Source organism: Megascapheus bottae, chromosome X (assembly GCF_031878675.1).
Source record: "Megascapheus bottae isolate mThoBot1 chromosome X, mThoBot2.hap1, whole genome shotgun sequence".
NCBI classification, from domain to species: Eukaryota; Metazoa; Chordata; class Mammalia; order Rodentia; family Geomyidae; genus Megascapheus; species Megascapheus bottae.
The window spans coordinates 49,028,799-49,047,424 of NC_143547.1; the positions used below are offsets into that span (position 1 = coordinate 49,028,799).

An 18,626-nucleotide genomic window follows, 5' to 3' on the forward strand; every position below is an offset into this window, starting at 1 on the left:
GATAACCAAGGGACAGCAAAGGAGATGAGAGACAACATAGTACATTAAGGACAACAATCATTCATTATATGGCTTTTGTTTCAATATCCTGGAGGTCCTTTCAATTAGCTTCACATTATATGGCTTTATGTATCAAGATTTTGCTCTATTGCAAATCTCTGCTAGTAGAGCCCAAGGTTTCTACTGATTATGACGAATGAGGGAAACCATTGAGCCTAAGTTCCTTTGAGTCTGGCTTACTTCACTTAATATGATTTTTTCTAAGTCTTTCCATTTCCTAACAAATGGGGCGATGTCATTCTTTCTGACAGCAGCATAGAATTCCATTGTGTACAAATACCTAACCTCCAAAGTAACAACCATCCCATTAAAAAATGGGCGAAAGACTTAAAGAGAGTCTTCTCTGAAGAAGAAACAAAAATGGCCTATAGACACATGAAGAAATGCTCAACATCTCTGGTCATAAAAGAAATGCAAATCAAAACAACTCTAAGATTCCACCTCACTCCAGTTAGAATGGCCAGGATCAGGAAAACGAATGACAACAGATGCTGGAGGGGATGTGGCCAGGAGGGATCACTACTACACTGTTGGTGGGAGTGCAAACTCGTTCAACCACTATGGAAAGCAGTATGGCAGTGCCTCAAAAGGCTAAACATAGAGCTCCCCTATGACCCAGCAATTCCACTACTTGGCATTTACCCAACCATCCAGAAACAAGGACATACTAAATCCACTAGCACAACAATGTTCATTGCAGCACTATTCACCATAGCAAAGATATGGAACCAACCTAGATGTCCCTCAGTTGATGAGTGGATCAACAAGTTGTGGTATTTGTACACAATGGAATTACCATTCTTTCTTGAGCACAAAAATCCTTCTTCATCCTGGAGAAACTCCTGAGGGAAATATACAGGATTTCAGATCAACAGTACAAGTAGTCATGCCTGAAATTTACTAAGGCCCTAGGTTGTTATAAATATTCTTATGAGTTACATAAATTCATGCCAATGGTTCAATAATCTTCCCAGTTTTTTGTCAGTCTGATTTTACAAAAGTGGTAGCTGAAGTTAAAGGTTTCCAGTGAATTTTTCAAGGTCACACCAATTACAAGCAGCAAGCCTATGACTTGCTCCTGACGCTGATCACAAAAAAGGGGACTTTGCCCCTCACGATACCTGAGAACACCTCTCAGTCTGGATCAGGCCTTCAGTAATTTCACACAGTCTATATAGATGCTGTCTTATTGTGGATTGAGATGTAACAACCCCAAACATACTAATGTAAAGATAAACAGTTTTTCTTCCAGATCAGGAATCTAAACAAGGTTTAACTGGGGCCTGTGCTTCTCAAACTGCCAGACATGAGGCTGCAATCATGGTGTTAGGCCAGGATCAGGGGCTTGGCTGTAGGCTCACTGAAGACTCGTCAGTGTATTGTTGGCAACATTCAGTTGTCAGCTGGATAGAGAAAGATCACCTAAAAGATGGAGGTAAAAGTAAGTGCTGTAATAGCCTAATAGTGAATAAAACTAGAATACAATTTCTTTGCCAGATTCTCTTGTTAGAAGTTGACTAGTAGGCCCAACCCATTCCACAGGGGCCAGAGTTCCTGAAGTCATAGTCAAGGGAGCCATCATAGAAGGATGCTCACTCCACTTGCTCCTGCACACACCTCGTTATCAGGAGCTTTTCCACCTTGATGGAGCAAGTGGTTAATGGGCTACCTGGCAGTGAGCTGTGTGCCCTGTTATTTCATCTTTACTCTCAGCAAGACCTCTGTGGAAAGGTGTCCCCAGAACCCAGTCTGAGACCAGCTTCCTGTGTGAGCTGAAACGTCTCATTACCTGGCCCACTTTGGGCCTGAGATGGTGTTCCTGTCAAACACAGGGGCAGACCTCTTCTGAGGCAGGGCCCACCTCAGAGAAAAAGGCCATAGGTATGAGGGACTGGGTCCTAGATTCTCTGTACAGCTACTGAGATGCTGCTGCTTTTGCCCTCTGGGTTAGATTCCTGCATGGGCATGGGGAAGCTTTGGGAGAACATTTGTAAGGCAATGTAGAAGGACCCACACCAGACAGGAAGATGCTCTGAAACTGCATGGAGCCTTGAAAATATTCAGAAATCTAGGGTTAGGTTAGATTTTCACCAGGGAGGAGTGGAGTGAGTATAGCTTACGAAAGCTTTACATGTCTCTAACATTTAAGTAAAAATCCCTGTGAATTCTGATGTACTTTTCACAAAATGACACTGAGCAAATAGTGGCAGCCAAGGTCCTGCCCATTTGTTTCTCTGTAGATTTGAAATATTACAATGGAAAAATATTCTACAATGGAAGCCACAAGGAAAGGAGACTGCTTGTAGCTTTTGAACCTCACATCTGTCACCTGCATCTCAGGGACAAATACATTAAGTTGAGGGGTGTGCTGAATTCATCAGGTTCCCAGGAGTTGAAGGCTTCATCAGGCATGAGGGCTACAATGAGGTTGGGGGTGGTAGGGAGTAGAGGGATCCTTTGCAAGGAACAGACCAGTCTCAGAGAACCTTGTCCCAAAGCCAGCAAAAGGCTTTCTTCCTTCCTCTATTGATATTTTATTTCAAGACAATGAAAGGGCAGATTACAAAGTAACAATGTTATAAGATGAGATAAACACCCTGAGATGGTAAACAAAGCCATGGGCTTTGCCTGAGTGTGGGGTGAGTATTATTGGGGTCAATATATCCTGATGCTTTCAATTCCCTATCTGTACTTTCTGGAAACTCTTTGCTCCTTCTAACCCCACCTCCTGTCCATGAACGCCTAACCTTCCTTTCCAGCCAAATCCCCCACAGTAGGTCACTGCCCATCAGTCTCCCTTGATGAGATGTTGGAGACCAGGTTTAGCAAAGTAGGGGTAATAACCCAGACAACTGTGTCCCCCTCAGCCCCATGGGCCTGTCCTGTCTCCTTTACCAAAATCACAAACCCTAAGTAATAGGAGGTGAACATTGTTGTGAATAAGGGCAACAAATATTGTGAAAAGTGACCAGTGAAGCATGCCAGCACTTATGTCTTGCTTAACAACCAAGATAGTTTGAAAGTAATAACATGTGGGCAAAATAGGGGACCTGATCACGATTTGTGATTCTGTGATCATGTCTCCCATGGTCTATGATTTTTCTTTTTGCTACAGGTCCAGGGGCTTGAACTCAGGGCCTGAGCACTCTTCCTGAGTTTCTTTTTGGGCACAATTAGTGCTCTACCACTCGAGCCACAGCTCCACTTTCAGGTTTTTTTTGTTGTTTTACCAGTTTATTTGCAGGAGTCTTAGACTTTCCTGCCCAGCTGGCTTCAAACTCCAATCCTCAGATCTCAGTCTCCTGACTAGCTAGGATTACAGGGATGATCCACGGGGACTGAGCTGAATTGTGATTTTTAAAGTTCTAGGATTCTTTTCTAGGGAGGAAAACAGAGTGACATGGTTCTTTAGGGGTCCTGAGTTGGGTTTCTTGGTGAGGGTGGGGGGCAGGCAGGCAGGTGCCCAAGTTGGTATGAACAGTGAGATGGGTGGAGGCTGGCTCTCTCATGAGGACTCAGCACACTTAGAGCTCCCTGTGCCAGCTTGGACCATGGCTAGGCTTTTCTGTGGTACGGGAAAAATGAAGAAGGACCACAGTGTTTTCTCCTGTGCCAGCTTCCTTTGAGAAAATTGAGAAGAACCCTCACGAGAAGTGGTCCTATTATTGTTTCTGGTATTTGCTAAATACTTCTTGAGGGCCTATTAGGGGCACAGATCAAGATTCATTGGGTATAGCGACAACCTCTGGAGCCCTCACTCCTAGCCCTGTGGGGCCAATTGGGAATCCAACTCAATGGGCCCTCAAGTTTCATTTCACCTGGATGAAATATTTAGCTGCCTACCCCACTAAGCTAGAGTCCTCCACCTCCAAGGAGATTCAGACTTCTTGCAGGAAAGCCAGCACTCAGCAGCAGCAGCAGTAAAGTGCCAAAGACATTCAGATTCTCCCAAAAGTGTTATGTGCACATGGCATCTGAAAAGACTTTTGCTCAGAGGCCAGTAGATCTATCTGTTCTTCCCATGGGGTATGGAAGAGCTCATGTCCTCTTCCTCTCCATGAAGATCCATCTCCATGTCCCTGGAAAATCTACATTTTCCCACCCCTCCTGCAGATAAATGCATCCTGTTCAAGCTGTTGATACATTCTCCTCAACTCCTGCACACACTGACAGGCCTTATTGTCTTGTATCACTATTTCTTCCCTCCCAAACATCTCTGGATATTTATTTATTTATTTATTTAGGCAGTAATGAGGTTTGTATTTGGTCTCATGTTTTATAGACAAGTGCTATATAGGTAGAGCCATGGTGCCAGCTCTATTTTACTTTAGTTATTTAAGATGGGAAGGTTGTCTCATTTTTATCAAAGTTGACAAAACCCTTAATAATCCTAGCTGTGACCTCTTACATGGTAGGGTTCATAGGAATGCACCAACATGTCTTGCTGTCCCCTGAGTCCATTCTAACCAAGCATCTGAACCTACTCCATCAAACACGACTAAATGATTCTTAAAAGCTGATGGCTCTAATTTTTTATGTTATTCTATAACTGAATCTATAAGGCAAAGACAAATTTTGGGGTTGGTAACTTTAGGCTTTACAGAATTTGAATTTCTGGTTGTTGTTACTCATAAGTTACCATATTTCAGCCCCAGCTCTGCTAAGGGTTCTGCAACCAAACACCAGGTTTCTCTTCCACATATTAGTGAAAGCCCACATGAATACTAGAGGGAAACAAGTATAGACAGTTACCTCTGTCACCTTGAAACTTCTGACTGAATTTTTTTTTTTACTAATATTGGGACTTGACTCAGAACTTCATAATCTCTTGGTTTGCTCGCTCAGGACTGACACTCCAAGTCTTCAGCCATATATGCAGCCCAGGTTTTTCCTGCTTATTTGGAGATTGAGTGTCACAGACTTTAATGCCTGAGCTGTAATTAAACTGCAATTCTCCAGGTGTTATCCTCCTAATTAACAGGGCTTATAGGCTTGAACTACCAGAGCTTGACTTTAATTCTTTTGTGTGTGTATGTGCTTGAATGTGAGCACATGTACACACACGGGTGCGCACGCACACACACTCACACAATTTGAGAGCTTTAATGCAGGGCCTTGCACTAACTTGGCTTATTTTGCCCAAGGCTAGATGTGGCACTTGAGCCACACCTCCACTGATGGCTCTTATTTTTGGAGGGGGGAGGCTCATGGGGCTTGAACTCAGGGCCAGGGTGCTGTCCCTGAGCTCTTCAGCTCAAGGCTACCACCCTGCCCTTGAGCCACAGCCCCACTTCCCATTTTCTAGAGATTAGTTGGAGTTAGGAGTCTCAAGGCTTTGCAGTGCCTGGGCTGGCTTTGAGCCTTGATCCCCAAATCTGAGTCTCCTGAGTAGCTAGGATTACAGGTATGAGCCATCACACTCAGCCTGGTGGCTCTTTTTGCTGCATAATTGGAGATAAGAGTCTCCTGGACTTTCCTGTCTGTGTTTGTTTCAAATCACTATTGTCAGATCTTAGACTCCTGAGCAGCTGGGATAACAGGCTAGTTTGCCTTTAATTCTTCAATAAGGGTACTTATTAATTGATTTACGTATGTTGAACCAGGTTTGCATCCCTGTGATGAATCCTGTTTGATCATAGTGTATAATTTTTTGATGAGTTGCTGAAGACGGTTGTCCAGTATTTTATTGAGAAGATTTGCATCAGTATTCATCAAATAAGTGGGTCTATAGTTCTCTTTCTTTGATGAATCTCTGTCTGGTTTGGGGATGAGGGTTAGAGTGGCTTTGTAGAATGAGTTTGGTAAAGAGCCTTGGTTTTCAATTTCATTGAAGAGCTTGAGGAGTATTGGTGTGAGCTCTTCTTTGAAGACCTTATAGAATTCAGCTCTGAATCCATCTGGCCCTGGGCTTTTCTTGGATAGAAGTTCTCTTGTTGCCATTTCTATTTCAGTGCTTGAAATAGGCCTGTTGATTTGGGTTAGTTCTTCTTGGTTCAGTGTGAGTATGTTAATATTGGCTAGAAATTCATCCATTGCTTCTAGATTTCCAAATTGGTTGGCATAAAGGTTTGAAAAAGTATTCCCTCATGATGCTCTGGATCTTGGTAATTTCTGTCTTTATATTACCATTCTCATCTGTGATTTTATTTATTTTGGTGTGCTCACTTCTTCTTTTGGTAAGATTTGCTAAGCATCTGTCAATTTTGTTAATTTTTTCAAAGAACCAACTCCTTGTTTTTTTATTCTTTCTATAGTTATTTTTGGACTTCAATTCATTTAGAAGAATGGGAGACTCTTACCTCCAATTAATCACTAGAAACAGGAAATGGGGCTGTGGCTCAAGGGGTAGGGTGGTAGCCTTGAGCTGAAGAGCTCAGGGACAGGGCCCAGGCCCAGAGTCCAAGCCCCATGATCCCTCCAAAAAAAGTCCTATTACATTTGTGTCATTTGTGATAACATAGATAACAGCGTGATGAATGCAAGGAACCAGAAACAGAAAGACAAATATGGTGTTAGCAAAATTCTAGTGAAATGTAAAACAATCCCAATCAAAGGACAGTGTACAACTGTGGTTGTCAGGAACTGGGGTAGGAGCAAGGAGGGGTACATGGGAGATGCTGGTAATGATACAAACCTGTGTTTATGTCATGAGAAATTATATTAAATATATTTTTATTATCTTTAGGGAGTTGTGCAAATTAGTTACCACTCACTGAAGCAGTTTATGAATACAGTGTATGGTAATCAATGGCACACCTTTTTTTCCGCTTGTGAGGCTTGAACTCAGGGCCTGGGCACTGTCCTTGGACTTTTCTCAAGGCTAGAGCTCTACCACTTGAGCCTCAGCACCACTTCCAGCTCTTTTCTATGTATGTGGTGCTGAGGAATTGAATCTGGGTCTTCGTGCATGCTAGGCAGGCACTCTACCATTGGACCAAACTCCCGGCCTGCACACCCTTTTTAAATTGCCAGACCTGGGGCTTGAACTCAGGCTTTTTCAAGGCTACCACTTGTGCCAGGGTGCCACTGCTGGATTTTTTTTTGTATATGTGGTACCGAGGAATCGAACCCAGGGCTCCATCATGCTAGGTGAGCACTCTTCCACTATGCTATGCTCCTGGCCCCTCCATGAGTTTTTTGTTGTTACTCAAGGCTAGTGCTCTACCACTCTTGCCACAGTACTACTTCTGGCTTTTTCTGTGTGGTTTATTGGACGTAAGAGTCTCGTAGACTTTCCTCCTTGGGCTGGCTTCAAATCATGATCTCAGATCTCAGCCTCCTGAGGATTACAGATGTAAGCCACCAACACCAGGCAGGCTAATGTTACCCCTTTTAATATTCTCATCCACCCCTCCCAACTGACCCCAATTCATGAGAATTTAATGTGTCTATTTTATGATGTCTATGTTTTGCATAAATTTTTGTTATATACTTCATATATTATATATGAGATGTTATGTGTCATTTATTTGTATATTATCAGTACTACATAGAGTATATATGAATGCATGTATTGAGTATTTAAGCATGCATATGACAGTCATAAATATGTACATATGTATTTCTCAAGAGTACTTTGCTGTACACTTGTAATTTGTGCCGGAGTCAATAATATATTTTCATCACAAAAGAAAATCTTTGTCTCTGTAAGATACAGGATATTTAGCTCTATCATGGCAAGCCTTTCACAATTCATAATGTACAGATTCAGCATGTAGAGTATGGTAAAATTTTTATTTTCCAATTATTCCTCCAGAGTTGTTTGTGAGTGGGACACTACATAGTTGGGAGAAAATGCCTTGCTGAGGGCCTAGACAAAGTGCTCCATAAGAGATCTATCCCCAAGCAAGAGGTGACCCTTGTTCTAGGTCAGGCCCAGGATGCCCTGCTTGGCAACAAACAGTTTCCATAGCAGGCACCCAGTGAGTCCTTCACCTGTGGGGATACAGGGGCAAGCATCTTATTCTAGGAAGCCTGTGGCAGGGAGAGGCAAGACTTTTCTATCAAAGTCTGGTAGGACTGAGGTGTCAGTATCAAGAGGTCAGATCAGCAGCAGAAGTATGCCTTTCAGGAGAGGCTGTGTGGTATTGGGTGTGGTGCCAGTTGGCTTGTGGTTGACAATAGGGCAGATGGCTCTACTTTGGAAATAGGGACAGATTAGAGAAATCTGGAGAGATGGGTCTCTGCCTAGAAATGGGAACATAGATGCAGATTCCTTGTAGATCAGTCTTGCCACTGGCTAGCCTTCAAGTGTGGCTGCCAAGCTGTGCATTGGATTTCACCAAATCATTTCTTCCTTCAACAAATATTCACATACTAAACACACACTTATTTATTTATTTTTAATTGTAATGTATAGACGGGTCACAGTTACATTCGCCAGACAGAGGGTACATCACTTCTCATATATTGACACCCCCTCTCATGCTTTTGTCCCCATTTCCCTTCCCCCACCCCCTCCCAATCATCTTGCTTTCCCCCCTTCTCACCCTCACCCTCACCCCCACATGCATTTACTTGCTCAAGCACAGGTATTCAATCACAGGCACAAAGGATTACTCAAGTCACCCTCTTTACCCTCCAGGAACAAAAAGCCCCAGGGGACTGGAACTCTTGTCTCCTTTAGGCAGAGCCAAGCCCAGAAGATGAAAACCCAGTCACTTTTGGAGAAGCAGCAACATGTGCAAGTTCTCTTCTGATTTACTGCCCAGCTCAGGAGAACAGCAGTCTTGTAGGAACACAGGTGATACTTGGGCCATGAAAAAAATCAGCAGAGGGCTAAGAGTTTGGCCTAGTGGTAAAGTGCTTGCCTAGCATGCACAAAAACCTGGGTTAGATTCCAGCCAGTCCAATTGTTAGCCCCTTTGCAGGTGTTCCAGATAAGGGAGGAAAATGAGACTCAGCAGGTTCATGTGTGAAAAGAAAGGATAGAAAAGCATATTTCCAAAGTATGCGATATGTCTATGCTCAGAAGAATGACACCCCTCTATACATTACAATAAAAAAAGAAGAATGACCAACAGGGATTTCTTAATGAGACCTGAGAAGCTTGCACTCTAGTGACTCTGACCCGCCCCTTGTACCGCCCCCTCCTGATCCCTGGCCCAACCCATCTTTCTGTTCTCCTACATGTCAGTACATCCTGGACCAGCAGTGGATACTTTTCTGGTATGTGAGTCTCCTCCATTCTTGTGTCTTTTACTCCCACCTCTCTGGGGTCTTTTTCTTTGCTTTTCTTCTCTCTAGCCAGCTGAGCAGCTTTACTGCTTGTTGAACTGAACTACTCGGTGAGCCAGAGTGTGAGTTCTCATTTAGTGGATGTGCCACAAATAAGAGTGATTATGTGGTTCTTTCCCTGTCCCTAATTTGACTCATACAGTGAAGCCTCTCCGGGCACTGAGGAAGTTGTGGATTGGAATAGATCATGGGAAAAGTGGGGTGAACAAAATGAATTATCCAGAGTACAAACTAACCCTGGTTTTCCGCTCAGAGGCAGAGGTGGGAATCCACTCTGTGTGTCAGCTGGTATCTGATAGCAGGTAGAAGGAGGTTTGGAGCCTGGAAGATTTGGGAATTGTGAGGTGGATACTGAGAGGAAAGGCTTGTCTTGTCTAAGCATAGCTGCTGAGGCGAACATTCTTGGGGCCTAGTTCTAGGGGTGCCCATGGACTTCAAGAGAACTCCATGCATATAATAAGTATCCTTTGAAAGGAGTAGGAGAGAAAGTGGCCTCAGGCTCATTCATTGTTTTAAATGGGGCTATTTAGCAATTCATTGACTATATAGCCTTGAGGGACACGGGGCTGGTCTTTGCTGTGTGCCTCTCCCAGCCAATTTGCTGATTCAGATTAAGTTGTTCCAAAAAATAATGATTTAGGAAGAACATGCTAGAAGAATATTTATGGGACTCTGAGAGGACTGGAGGGGCAATCCTCCTCCCCAGGACTTGAAATGGAGCCAGTGAAGTTTTCCCAATGACACATGCTTGTAGTGAGTGAAGGGAAAAGTTGCCCAAGAAATAGAGAAAAGTTGGTACAAGTGAAGGTCAGTTATGAATTTCTGACACAAGCCTGGAAACTTGGGGCTATCTAGGATATTCAACCCTAGCATTGAAAAGCAAAGCCTTTTCTCTTTCAAAGTTGTCATAATAGTCCCCTATTGTTTTTTCCTACTACAGGTCTTGCTTTTCTTATCTACTAAGATATCCTTTCCTATTCTCATGACACAAAATTTCTCCTGTGGTTTCCATGCATTTTAAAATTTAGTATTTTCTACGTAGATCTATCATTTATTTTGAGCTAATGTGTGAAACTAGTGTGAGCTATTGAGGTTAGTTTGCTGTCCTTATGGAGTTCCTTTCCCCGGTGCCATTAATTAATTTAATTCTCTTAAAGCTTTTGTAGATCTGTTCCTGGACTTTTAATTTCATCTATTGATCCATAGTCTCAGGCCTGGGGAAACTGTAATTTGGAACTTTGGAATTGCAATTTCTTCATGTTTGTTATTTTACAGAGGCTTTGGCTGTTTACACTTCACATTACTGTAGAGTTTGGGAAATATAGCTTTTCCTAAAATGATCCCAGTGAACCGGGTGCCAGTGGCTCATGCCTGTAATCATAGCTACTCAGGATTTGAACCTCTGATTGTAAAGTCTTAAGTCTTATGCATTTACTGGACTTTGCCACCCTAACAGTGACCTTCTCTTGGGCTGAGATTATAGTTGTTTTTCATATTGATATGACATCATATGTATATTAGTAGGGCACTTTTGATCTGAGATGGTAATTCAAAGCCAGCCTAAGCAGGAAAATTTATGAGACTCTTATCTACAAGTAACCACCAAAAAGCCAGAAGTAGAGCTGTGACGCAAGTGGTAGAGCACTAACCTTGAACAAAATATGTCAGGGGCAGCAGCTAGGCCCTGGGTTCAAGCCCTAAGTCCAGCACAAAAATTGGTCTTGGTGATTAGAGACTTGAAATCTTGACATTCAGAGTCATCAGACCAATGAACATACCATGTTGCTATCTGTAGAGATTTTTTTTAGCAATACCTTATGGTTGTGTTTTACTTATTATGTTAAAATTCTGGATGTATGCTTATTGTAAAAGACATTTAAGTCAGCTTTCATCTCCAATATTTGTTTTGAGAACACCTATAGGTCTTCTATAGTAGACAAGCTAATGTTCCAGGATCATTGCTCTAGTGAATGAACCTGCAGGTTGCTTATATTCTATTTGTGTATGTTTGAATTAAACACAGGTCAATTTTTTTGTCTTTTTTGCTAGGTCAGGGCTTGAACTCAAGGACTGGGCACTGTCCTTGGGCTTTCTAAATGCTAGCACTCTACCACTTGAGCCAAAGCATCAGTTCCAGTTTTTTTCTGTGTATATGGTACTAAGGAATCAAACCCAGGGCTTCATACATGCTAGGCAAACACTCTACTACTAGGCCACCAGCCAAAAGACAGTTTTAAGTAAAGAAAACACACCCCAGTTAATATGTAGATCTATTTTCTAGTAAAATTTTGAGACAGATCAGCAAAATATTTCAAAACCAATGTACTTTCAGGTAGAAAAGAGAGATTCTTCTCCAAGGCAGAGTAGGAGACTAAAAGTGTGACTATGGAACCATGTAAGAAGAGCATAAGGAACCAAAATGCTATTAATGTCCTGCCTGAAGGGAAGAAAAAAAATAATCCTAAGCAAAATTTTATCAGAAAGGAATTCTCAGCATATACAGGAGAGAATCTTCACAACTGTATTATCCTAGCAGAACAAAGCTGGCTTAACCTTAGAAAACTAGAAATAAAGGAGGCAGGAAGGGGCTGGGAATGGTAGAGTGCTTGCCTAGCATGCACGAAGACCCGGGTTTGCTTCCTCAGTACCACATACATAGAAAAAAGCTGGAAGTGGTGCTAAGGCTCAAGTGGTAGAGCTCTAGCCTTAAGAAAATTCAAGGACAGTGCTCAGGCCCTGAGCTCAAGCCCAGGACTGGCAAAAAAAGGAGGCATGAAAAAATTATGTGGAATATTATTATATTCCTTTCTTTATGTAGTATGGATTGCATAATTTTTTGAAAACTTACAATGATGAGTATAACCTAGTGGTAGAATGCTTGCCTAGCATGCATGAAGCCCTGGGTTTGGTTCCTCAGTACCACATACATAGAAAAAAGCTGGAAGTGGTGTTGTGCCTCAAATGATAGAGTGCTATCCATGAGAAATCCCAAAGACAGTACTTAGGCTTTGAGTTCAAGTCCCAGGACTGGCAAAACAAACATAAAACAAAGAAAATGATCCCCAACAGACAAAAAATGTTCCCCAAAGAACTGGGCTTTATGGTTTAATACTGTACCACTTTCACACACATGAAGAAGGAAGAAGGCTAGTATTGGTCATCTTTGGTGCTAGAAACCAATAGGCTGGTTCAGAAACAGCTCTACATTTTGGTTATAAGATAAATTTACCTAAAATTTTGGAAAGATCTTTAAATTTCACTCATTGTATTCACAGGTCAAATAATGACTAGGGCAATGAACATTTACATACAGGAAAATCTACTTGTGACTTCAAGATGAATATGTGAAAAGAAAAATTCAAGGAATATTCTTTAACTTACTAAAGAGACAGGATGGGAGCAAGTGATGGAGAAAGGCATTAGAGCTTACAAAAAAATGAAAAAAAAAAAAATCCACTGATTGACTGCCACCTGCTGGCAGTTGGTTTCACTGCATGCTGGCATTACTGCAGGCTGTCATTACAGGGGGCTGGCATGGGAATGTAACTCATTCTCCATCTTTTTTTTTCACTGCAGTGGAAATCCTTATAGGCCACAGAATCCCACCCCCTTCTGCTACCTGAGCCCCTTTAGGAAAGGTCTTTAAACACCTCTTGGGCCAGGCCTTATGCTAGTGTGCCTTTGACTTTGAAGTGGAGAAGAATAGAATGCTTGAACTTCCTGAGGACACAGTGTAGTCTGTGTATCTCAGATCGGAAATGTGATTCCAGAAAGTGGTAGGGATTAGAGTAGAAGGCCTGACCATCACTATCCTTGAAGTATAGAGAGGAGTATGGGAGATGGGTGGGAGATTCAAAAGGGAATGCATTGTTAGTATGAATACAGGAAATATATGTGCGTCCAAGGGAAAAATTAGTGGAGAGTAGTTTATTGTCTAGCTCAGGACCTAGCATTCTGTTGATGGAGAAATGTGGGAATGAATGAAAAAGTGTTTGGTGGAAAATGGTATGCACAGAGTGAAAATGAGCAAGGAGCTCATGATTAGGCTGAAAGTCTAGGGAAACATGCAAAGAGGCTGTATGGGAGAGGAAACATATGAGTGGGGCTTTCTGGGAAACATGTTAACCTGAGGGAAATGACCAAGATGGCAGTCAGACATTTCTATAAGGGTACAAAGGAATAAAATTTCAAGATGGGCCAGGAGGATAGCCTATGTCAAGCATGCACAAAGGCCTGGGTTTGATTCTTCAGTTCCGCATACACAGAAAAAGCAGGAAATAAGCTCTAGTTCAAGTGGTAGAGTGCTGGCCTTGAGCAATAAAAATGCTCAAGGAGAATGCGCAGGCACTGAGTTCAAGCCCCAGGACTGGCAAAAAAAAACCCTACAAGATGCAGAACACAGCTAGGCATTTCAGCTAGGATTTTTTCAATGCCACTGCAGGTAAAATGGGAATAGTGGATTATGTGTCCATTCTGTTTCTGCTCATGACCTTAGAACCATGGAACCCAATGATGTATGGGCTATGTTCTGCTGCCTCTCTGACTTCAAATGTACTGCAGTAGGTAGGACCAGAGCCTTATGCAGAGTTAAACTAGGCCTCAGAGAGCTACTGTGATATGTTTTGTCTACCACAACCATGGCATCTCTCCCCAATTCAAGGGCAAAAAGCTCATCTGCATCTTCTGAGCTTTCCAGTATTAGAACAGTGCCATCTCCTGGTAAGTCTGGCAAGAGAAAGAGGTTTTTTTGTTTGTTTTGTTTGTTGTTTGTTTTTTAATACATGCAACTAACCTCAGCATTCAATTCCTCTCGTTAGAGAACAGTCTACTGCCTTGCCTACTGTAAGAATCTCCAAGAGGGCATAGGGTACAGTGTGAAGGAGGCATCTGAATCCAAAACTGAGAAAGAATATGGGAGACGCCGGCCAATCTCGCATGCCTGACCAAAGGAGCCTGGCCATAGAAGCAGGATTTCTGAGTGAGTGTCTCTAGCTAGGGAAGAAGCCTAAATTTGATTGGGAGAATAATGACTAGTTATTTCACCAGTCTTATCAGTGAGTTGCAGTGTTGCCTTTTGACAAGGACTGCCCAGGCCTCAGTTGGTCTGTGTACAAAACATCATATCAATAGTTAGGCATCATTAGCTACTCAGGGGCTTAGATCTGAGGATTGTGGTTTGAAGCCAGCCAGGGAAGAAAAGTCTATGAGACTCATATTAAGTACAAAAGAGCCAAAAGATAAAGCTATGGCTCAAGTGATAAAGTGCTAGTCTTGAGCACAAAAGTTAAGGGAGAATGCCCAGGCCCTGAATTCAAGCCCTAAGTCTCTCTCTCTCTCTCTCTCTCTCTCTCTCTCTCTCTCTCTCTCTCTCTCTCTCTCTCTCTCTCTCTCTCTCTCTCTCTCTCACACACACACACACACACACACACACTCACACACACACACACATCAATGTATACACCGAAAGTTGGGGGTGAGGGAGTGGAGGGAGAGTAGAAAATGTCAGTGGTGAGATGGAGCTAAGAATGGAGATGAGCTTGGCACTGGTGGCTCACACTTATAATTCTACTTACTCTGGAGGCTGAGATCTGAAAACTGCTATTCAAAGCCAGCCCAGGAAGGAAAGTCCATGAGACTGTTATCTCCAATTAATCACCAGACAACTAGAAGTGGCGTTGTGGCTCAAAGTGGTAGAGTGCTAGCCTTGAGCAAAAAAAAAGCTCAGGGGCAAAACCCAGGCCTTAAGTTTCAAGCCCAACAACTGGCTATTAAAATATGGAGCTGGAGAATGATGGAGTGAGGGAAAACGGTTCATCTAAGCTATTATTGGTCTTTTATAGCTGGTGATGAGAATGCCATGGATCAGTCTTCGATCTACCCCAGCATAACTCAGCAGGAGGTAAAGAAAATGAATTATCGGTGCGATTAGCTTCTTCCACCCAGCCCCTTCCCTGATTTCTCCTACTGAGTCCCAATGGCGCAGGTCCTATCTTCAATCCTACACCCTGCTTGCCATCTGATGTGGTGCAAAATCATCACTCCCCGTTGTAACCTGACATGTAAAACAAGATGGTCTTCAGAACTCTGGTATTCTGGATTCTTGTCCTCATTCCAAAACGCACTGGTCAGCTTTGATCCCTGGCCATTCTGAAACCATATGATTGCCATCTGTGATCTCTACCCTTTCAGGAAAATTCCAGTAGGCCTGTGATGCTCAGCTTGCCGCCATCACCTTCATCTCTTGTCTATACTCCTGTGACCTTGGAGCAGCCATTTAATGTTTCTTTTGTTGGGGAGTCCCAGGGGACACCTGTCCTGCCCATGATGTGAGTAGAAGGATCACACAAGCGTTGTTCCTTGTGCTGTTGTGTGTCCAACCTTAAACTTGTCTCTCTGTAAGATGGGGAGGGGGAGGAAAAAGGCAGCATAGGAATGTCGTCCTAAAACAGGAATCCTGGCTTTGACATTTCTTATTGGTGGAACTTGGAACAAGTGATTCTTTTTTTCTAATTCTCTCATGTTCAGATGACATATGGGGGAAATACTCCATAAATAATAATATTCATACTATTCAATAACCATTGAGAAGAAGACTAGCTTAAGGCCTGACACCTAGTAGATGTTTAACTTCTGAAGACTATTATTACACTTTGAAACAGCTGGAGAAGACAGAATAACCTGCTGAAAAGACGGGCTGTGATTAGAGAGAGCCACAGACATCAGGAGAAAATACAAAGAAGAATAGAGGATGCTTCCTGGAGATGAATCAAGCTTGGCCTTGGAGACCCTTAGTGATTGAGTGAAAGGGATGCCAGAGCCCATCACTGGAATTGAACAATATTTCCAAGCATTTTCAGACTAAAACCCAGATATCTGTAATTCCTCATCTTCACTATAGCTGTGGCAGGCAAAATTTGGTAGAAATTAGTGCTTCAGGAAATATGCAAATAAAATGGTTATAGAAAACAGACTAAGCTGAAGAAAGGAGCTACCCTATCCATTACAACCAGTGACAAGCAGTCATTCATATTACCACTTCCTGATATTGTGAAAACCCTGCACCCATGTGTATCCTTGTATGTGTTCACCAAAGGATTTAATCTGCCTTTCCTAACGTTGTTTCCAGGTACTCAGGTCTGATTCTTCAGCCCTCTGATGTACCTGGAACATTTCTGTTGCAGCCTCAGGTACTGGAAAAAGTGTGGTGGAGGATCCTTGGAGAGGAGTAGCTTAATGGATGGGAAAAGAAGAAGGACTCTGGGAGTGAGGGAGGGGACACAGAACTTGTCTGAATGGGAGGGCATATGCTTTCTCAGTCTCATTCTCTTATAACCATTACTTTTCAGGGCACCAATGAGTCAGATCAGGCTTCAATGCCTGCAGCTCCAGAGTGGCAGAAGAAGATGGAAGCGGCTGAGGCTCTGCTGGCTCTGAAAAACTCTTGTCAGATCCCACCTGAAACCAATTCTGTGCACCAGTCTCTAATTGCTCCAGGTATCTTGCTCCTTACAGCACTAATACAATGAATGGGTAGCTAAGAAATAGGGGTAGGGGTTGTGATAAACAGGTTCTAGCTAAAATAACAACAGGGTTAGTAGCTTGAGAACTTGAGACCTGGACCTCAAACTCCTGAATCTGACTCATGAACTTGAACTTTAGAGTTGTTCAGTGACCATCAAGTTTATTGATTTTTGTGCCCAATACTTGATAGCAATTCACTTGATGACAAGGAATAATGAAACTGAGGCCACAGATGTAAAGGATCGTAGGACATGCAAAAAACAGTGTTACTTCATTTTCGGGCAGGGCTTGATCTCCAGTATACTATAAACATGTAGAAGTATATGAACATATAGAATACACAGAAATATAAGAACATATAGAAGCATATAAATATGTACAAGAGCATGTAGAAGTGATAAATGACCAGTCTTCAAAGGGAATAGACTTGGATGTCTTCGAGTATTTCACAATAAATCTCACTGGTGGGCTGTGAGAAGAAGGGCTCAAGTTGCTGGGAGATGAGGTGAACACTTAGGGAAGCTAAGCCCAGAGGCTGGACATTGTTTCATTAAAAACGTGAATGGAATCAGACTAAATGAAAGGATCTCTAGGATATGGAAACAAGAGCTTTATCTTGAAAAAAAAAACGTGAATGGAGGCTGGTTGTGAGAGTGAAGAAACCATACCAGGAAATTGCTTTAAAAAGGTGGCTGAAACTAGAGACCTTGATGATCACAATGGTCTGGAAGGGTGACTAAAGGAGGCTAACCCAGTCACTGTGAGGAGTGATGATCAAGACATGTGTCTGATGTTAGGAGGAGCATATGCAGGGACTTTGGGTTTGAACAAAGAGATGCAGTGGCTGAGATGGAGAGATGGAAAGAGGTAAGACTGGCCAAGAGGAAAGCAGACAGGATTAGGTCTGTGCAGTGATTTCAGTGGCAAATATCTGAGTGTCTGGGACAAGAAAAAAAAACAAGACAAAGCTAAGAGGGGTCATGCATGTTGTTACCTGGCTAACTGCTTCCTTTCTGGCTGCAGTTCCTGCTGGAGATACTGGACTGGAGCCTTCAAGCCCCAGCCAGCAATCCAACTCACCCAACTCCGTTTCACAGCCAAATGGACAACAGGGCTACCTTATCTTCTTTAATTAAGAGTCAGTCCAGAGGGAACCTCATTAGACCACTGTCTAATTTCCTCTCTCGTTTCTGAATTTGTATTTTAGCCAAAAATGCTTAACCTGATTTTTTTAAACATTCAAGTGCTTAATAAGCTTTCAGACTGTTTTATGATATAGGGAAACTCCTTGACTGAGGTAAGATATTCTTATACCTCCACTCATTGCTTATTTGGAAATTGAAGCCTTTCATATATCTTATACAAACAGCACTGTGAAATCCAATATGATTAATCCTCAGCAAGGTTTTTAGTGGAGGTAATAAGTCACGCTTCCAGTTGTCTTGTCACTACACACATACCTGTACATTCTTGAAGCTATCCATGCATGTAGAAACATGAAAATATTTTCACTTTGTGTCTCTATCTGTATGTGTGTGTTTATGTGAACAAACAATAAACTGGTTTTTGTAAGGCAATGAGAAATACAGATTGTTTCTACCATGTAACTTCAATCATCCTGACTCTGATAGACTGGTGTGTTTCACTCGAAGACTATAATTTAACATAGCTAGCTAGAAAAGGCAAGGTTAGAGGTTAAAATGAAGGCCTTACAATCTGCCTAACATAAATTGTTTCCTACTGTCCAGAGGACCCCAACTGGAATTCTATGATCAACTAGAGCAGGAAAACAGAGAAGTCCAGATGGG

The 18,626-nt window shown here is 42.4% G+C and overlaps 1 protein-coding gene and 1 pseudogene across 1 annotated transcript; both read left to right on the top strand.

The window, feature by feature from the left end:
* Nucleotides 1-3,984, top strand: part of LOC150041044 (uncharacterized) — a 53,321-nt pseudogene extending 49,337 nt beyond the window's left edge.
* Nucleotides 3,985-9,194: 5,210 nt separating this feature from the next.
* On the top strand, nucleotides 9,195-18,386 carry LOC150041045 (doublesex- and mab-3-related transcription factor C1-like). The gene is made up of 7 exons (XM_090326212.1): nucleotides 9,195-9,228; nucleotides 14,115-14,275; nucleotides 15,138-15,196; nucleotides 15,487-15,623; nucleotides 16,424-16,484; nucleotides 16,644-16,791; nucleotides 17,842-18,386. The coding sequence occupies exons 2-7, from the start codon at nucleotides 14,209-14,211 to the stop codon at nucleotides 17,952-17,954; spliced, it is 585 nt and encodes a 194-aa protein (XP_090182338.1). The 5' UTR covers nucleotides 9,195-9,228; nucleotides 14,115-14,208; the 3' UTR covers nucleotides 17,955-18,386.
* The last annotated feature ends 240 nt before the right edge of the window (nucleotides 18,387-18,626 follow it).

Coding starts and splice junctions, on each gene's coding strand:
- LOC150041045 (XM_090326212.1), top strand. CDS start 14,209: ATGGGAGACGCCGGCCAATCTCGCATGCCTGACCAAAGGAGCCTGGCC. Junction 16,485..16,643: donor CATTTCTGTTGCAGCCTCAG/GTACTGGAAAAA, acceptor ATTACTTTTCAG/GGCACCAATGAGTCAGATCA. Junction 16,792..17,841: donor CCAGTCTCTAATTGCTCCAG/GTATCTTGCTCC, acceptor TTCTGGCTGCAG/TTCCTGCTGGAGATACTGGA.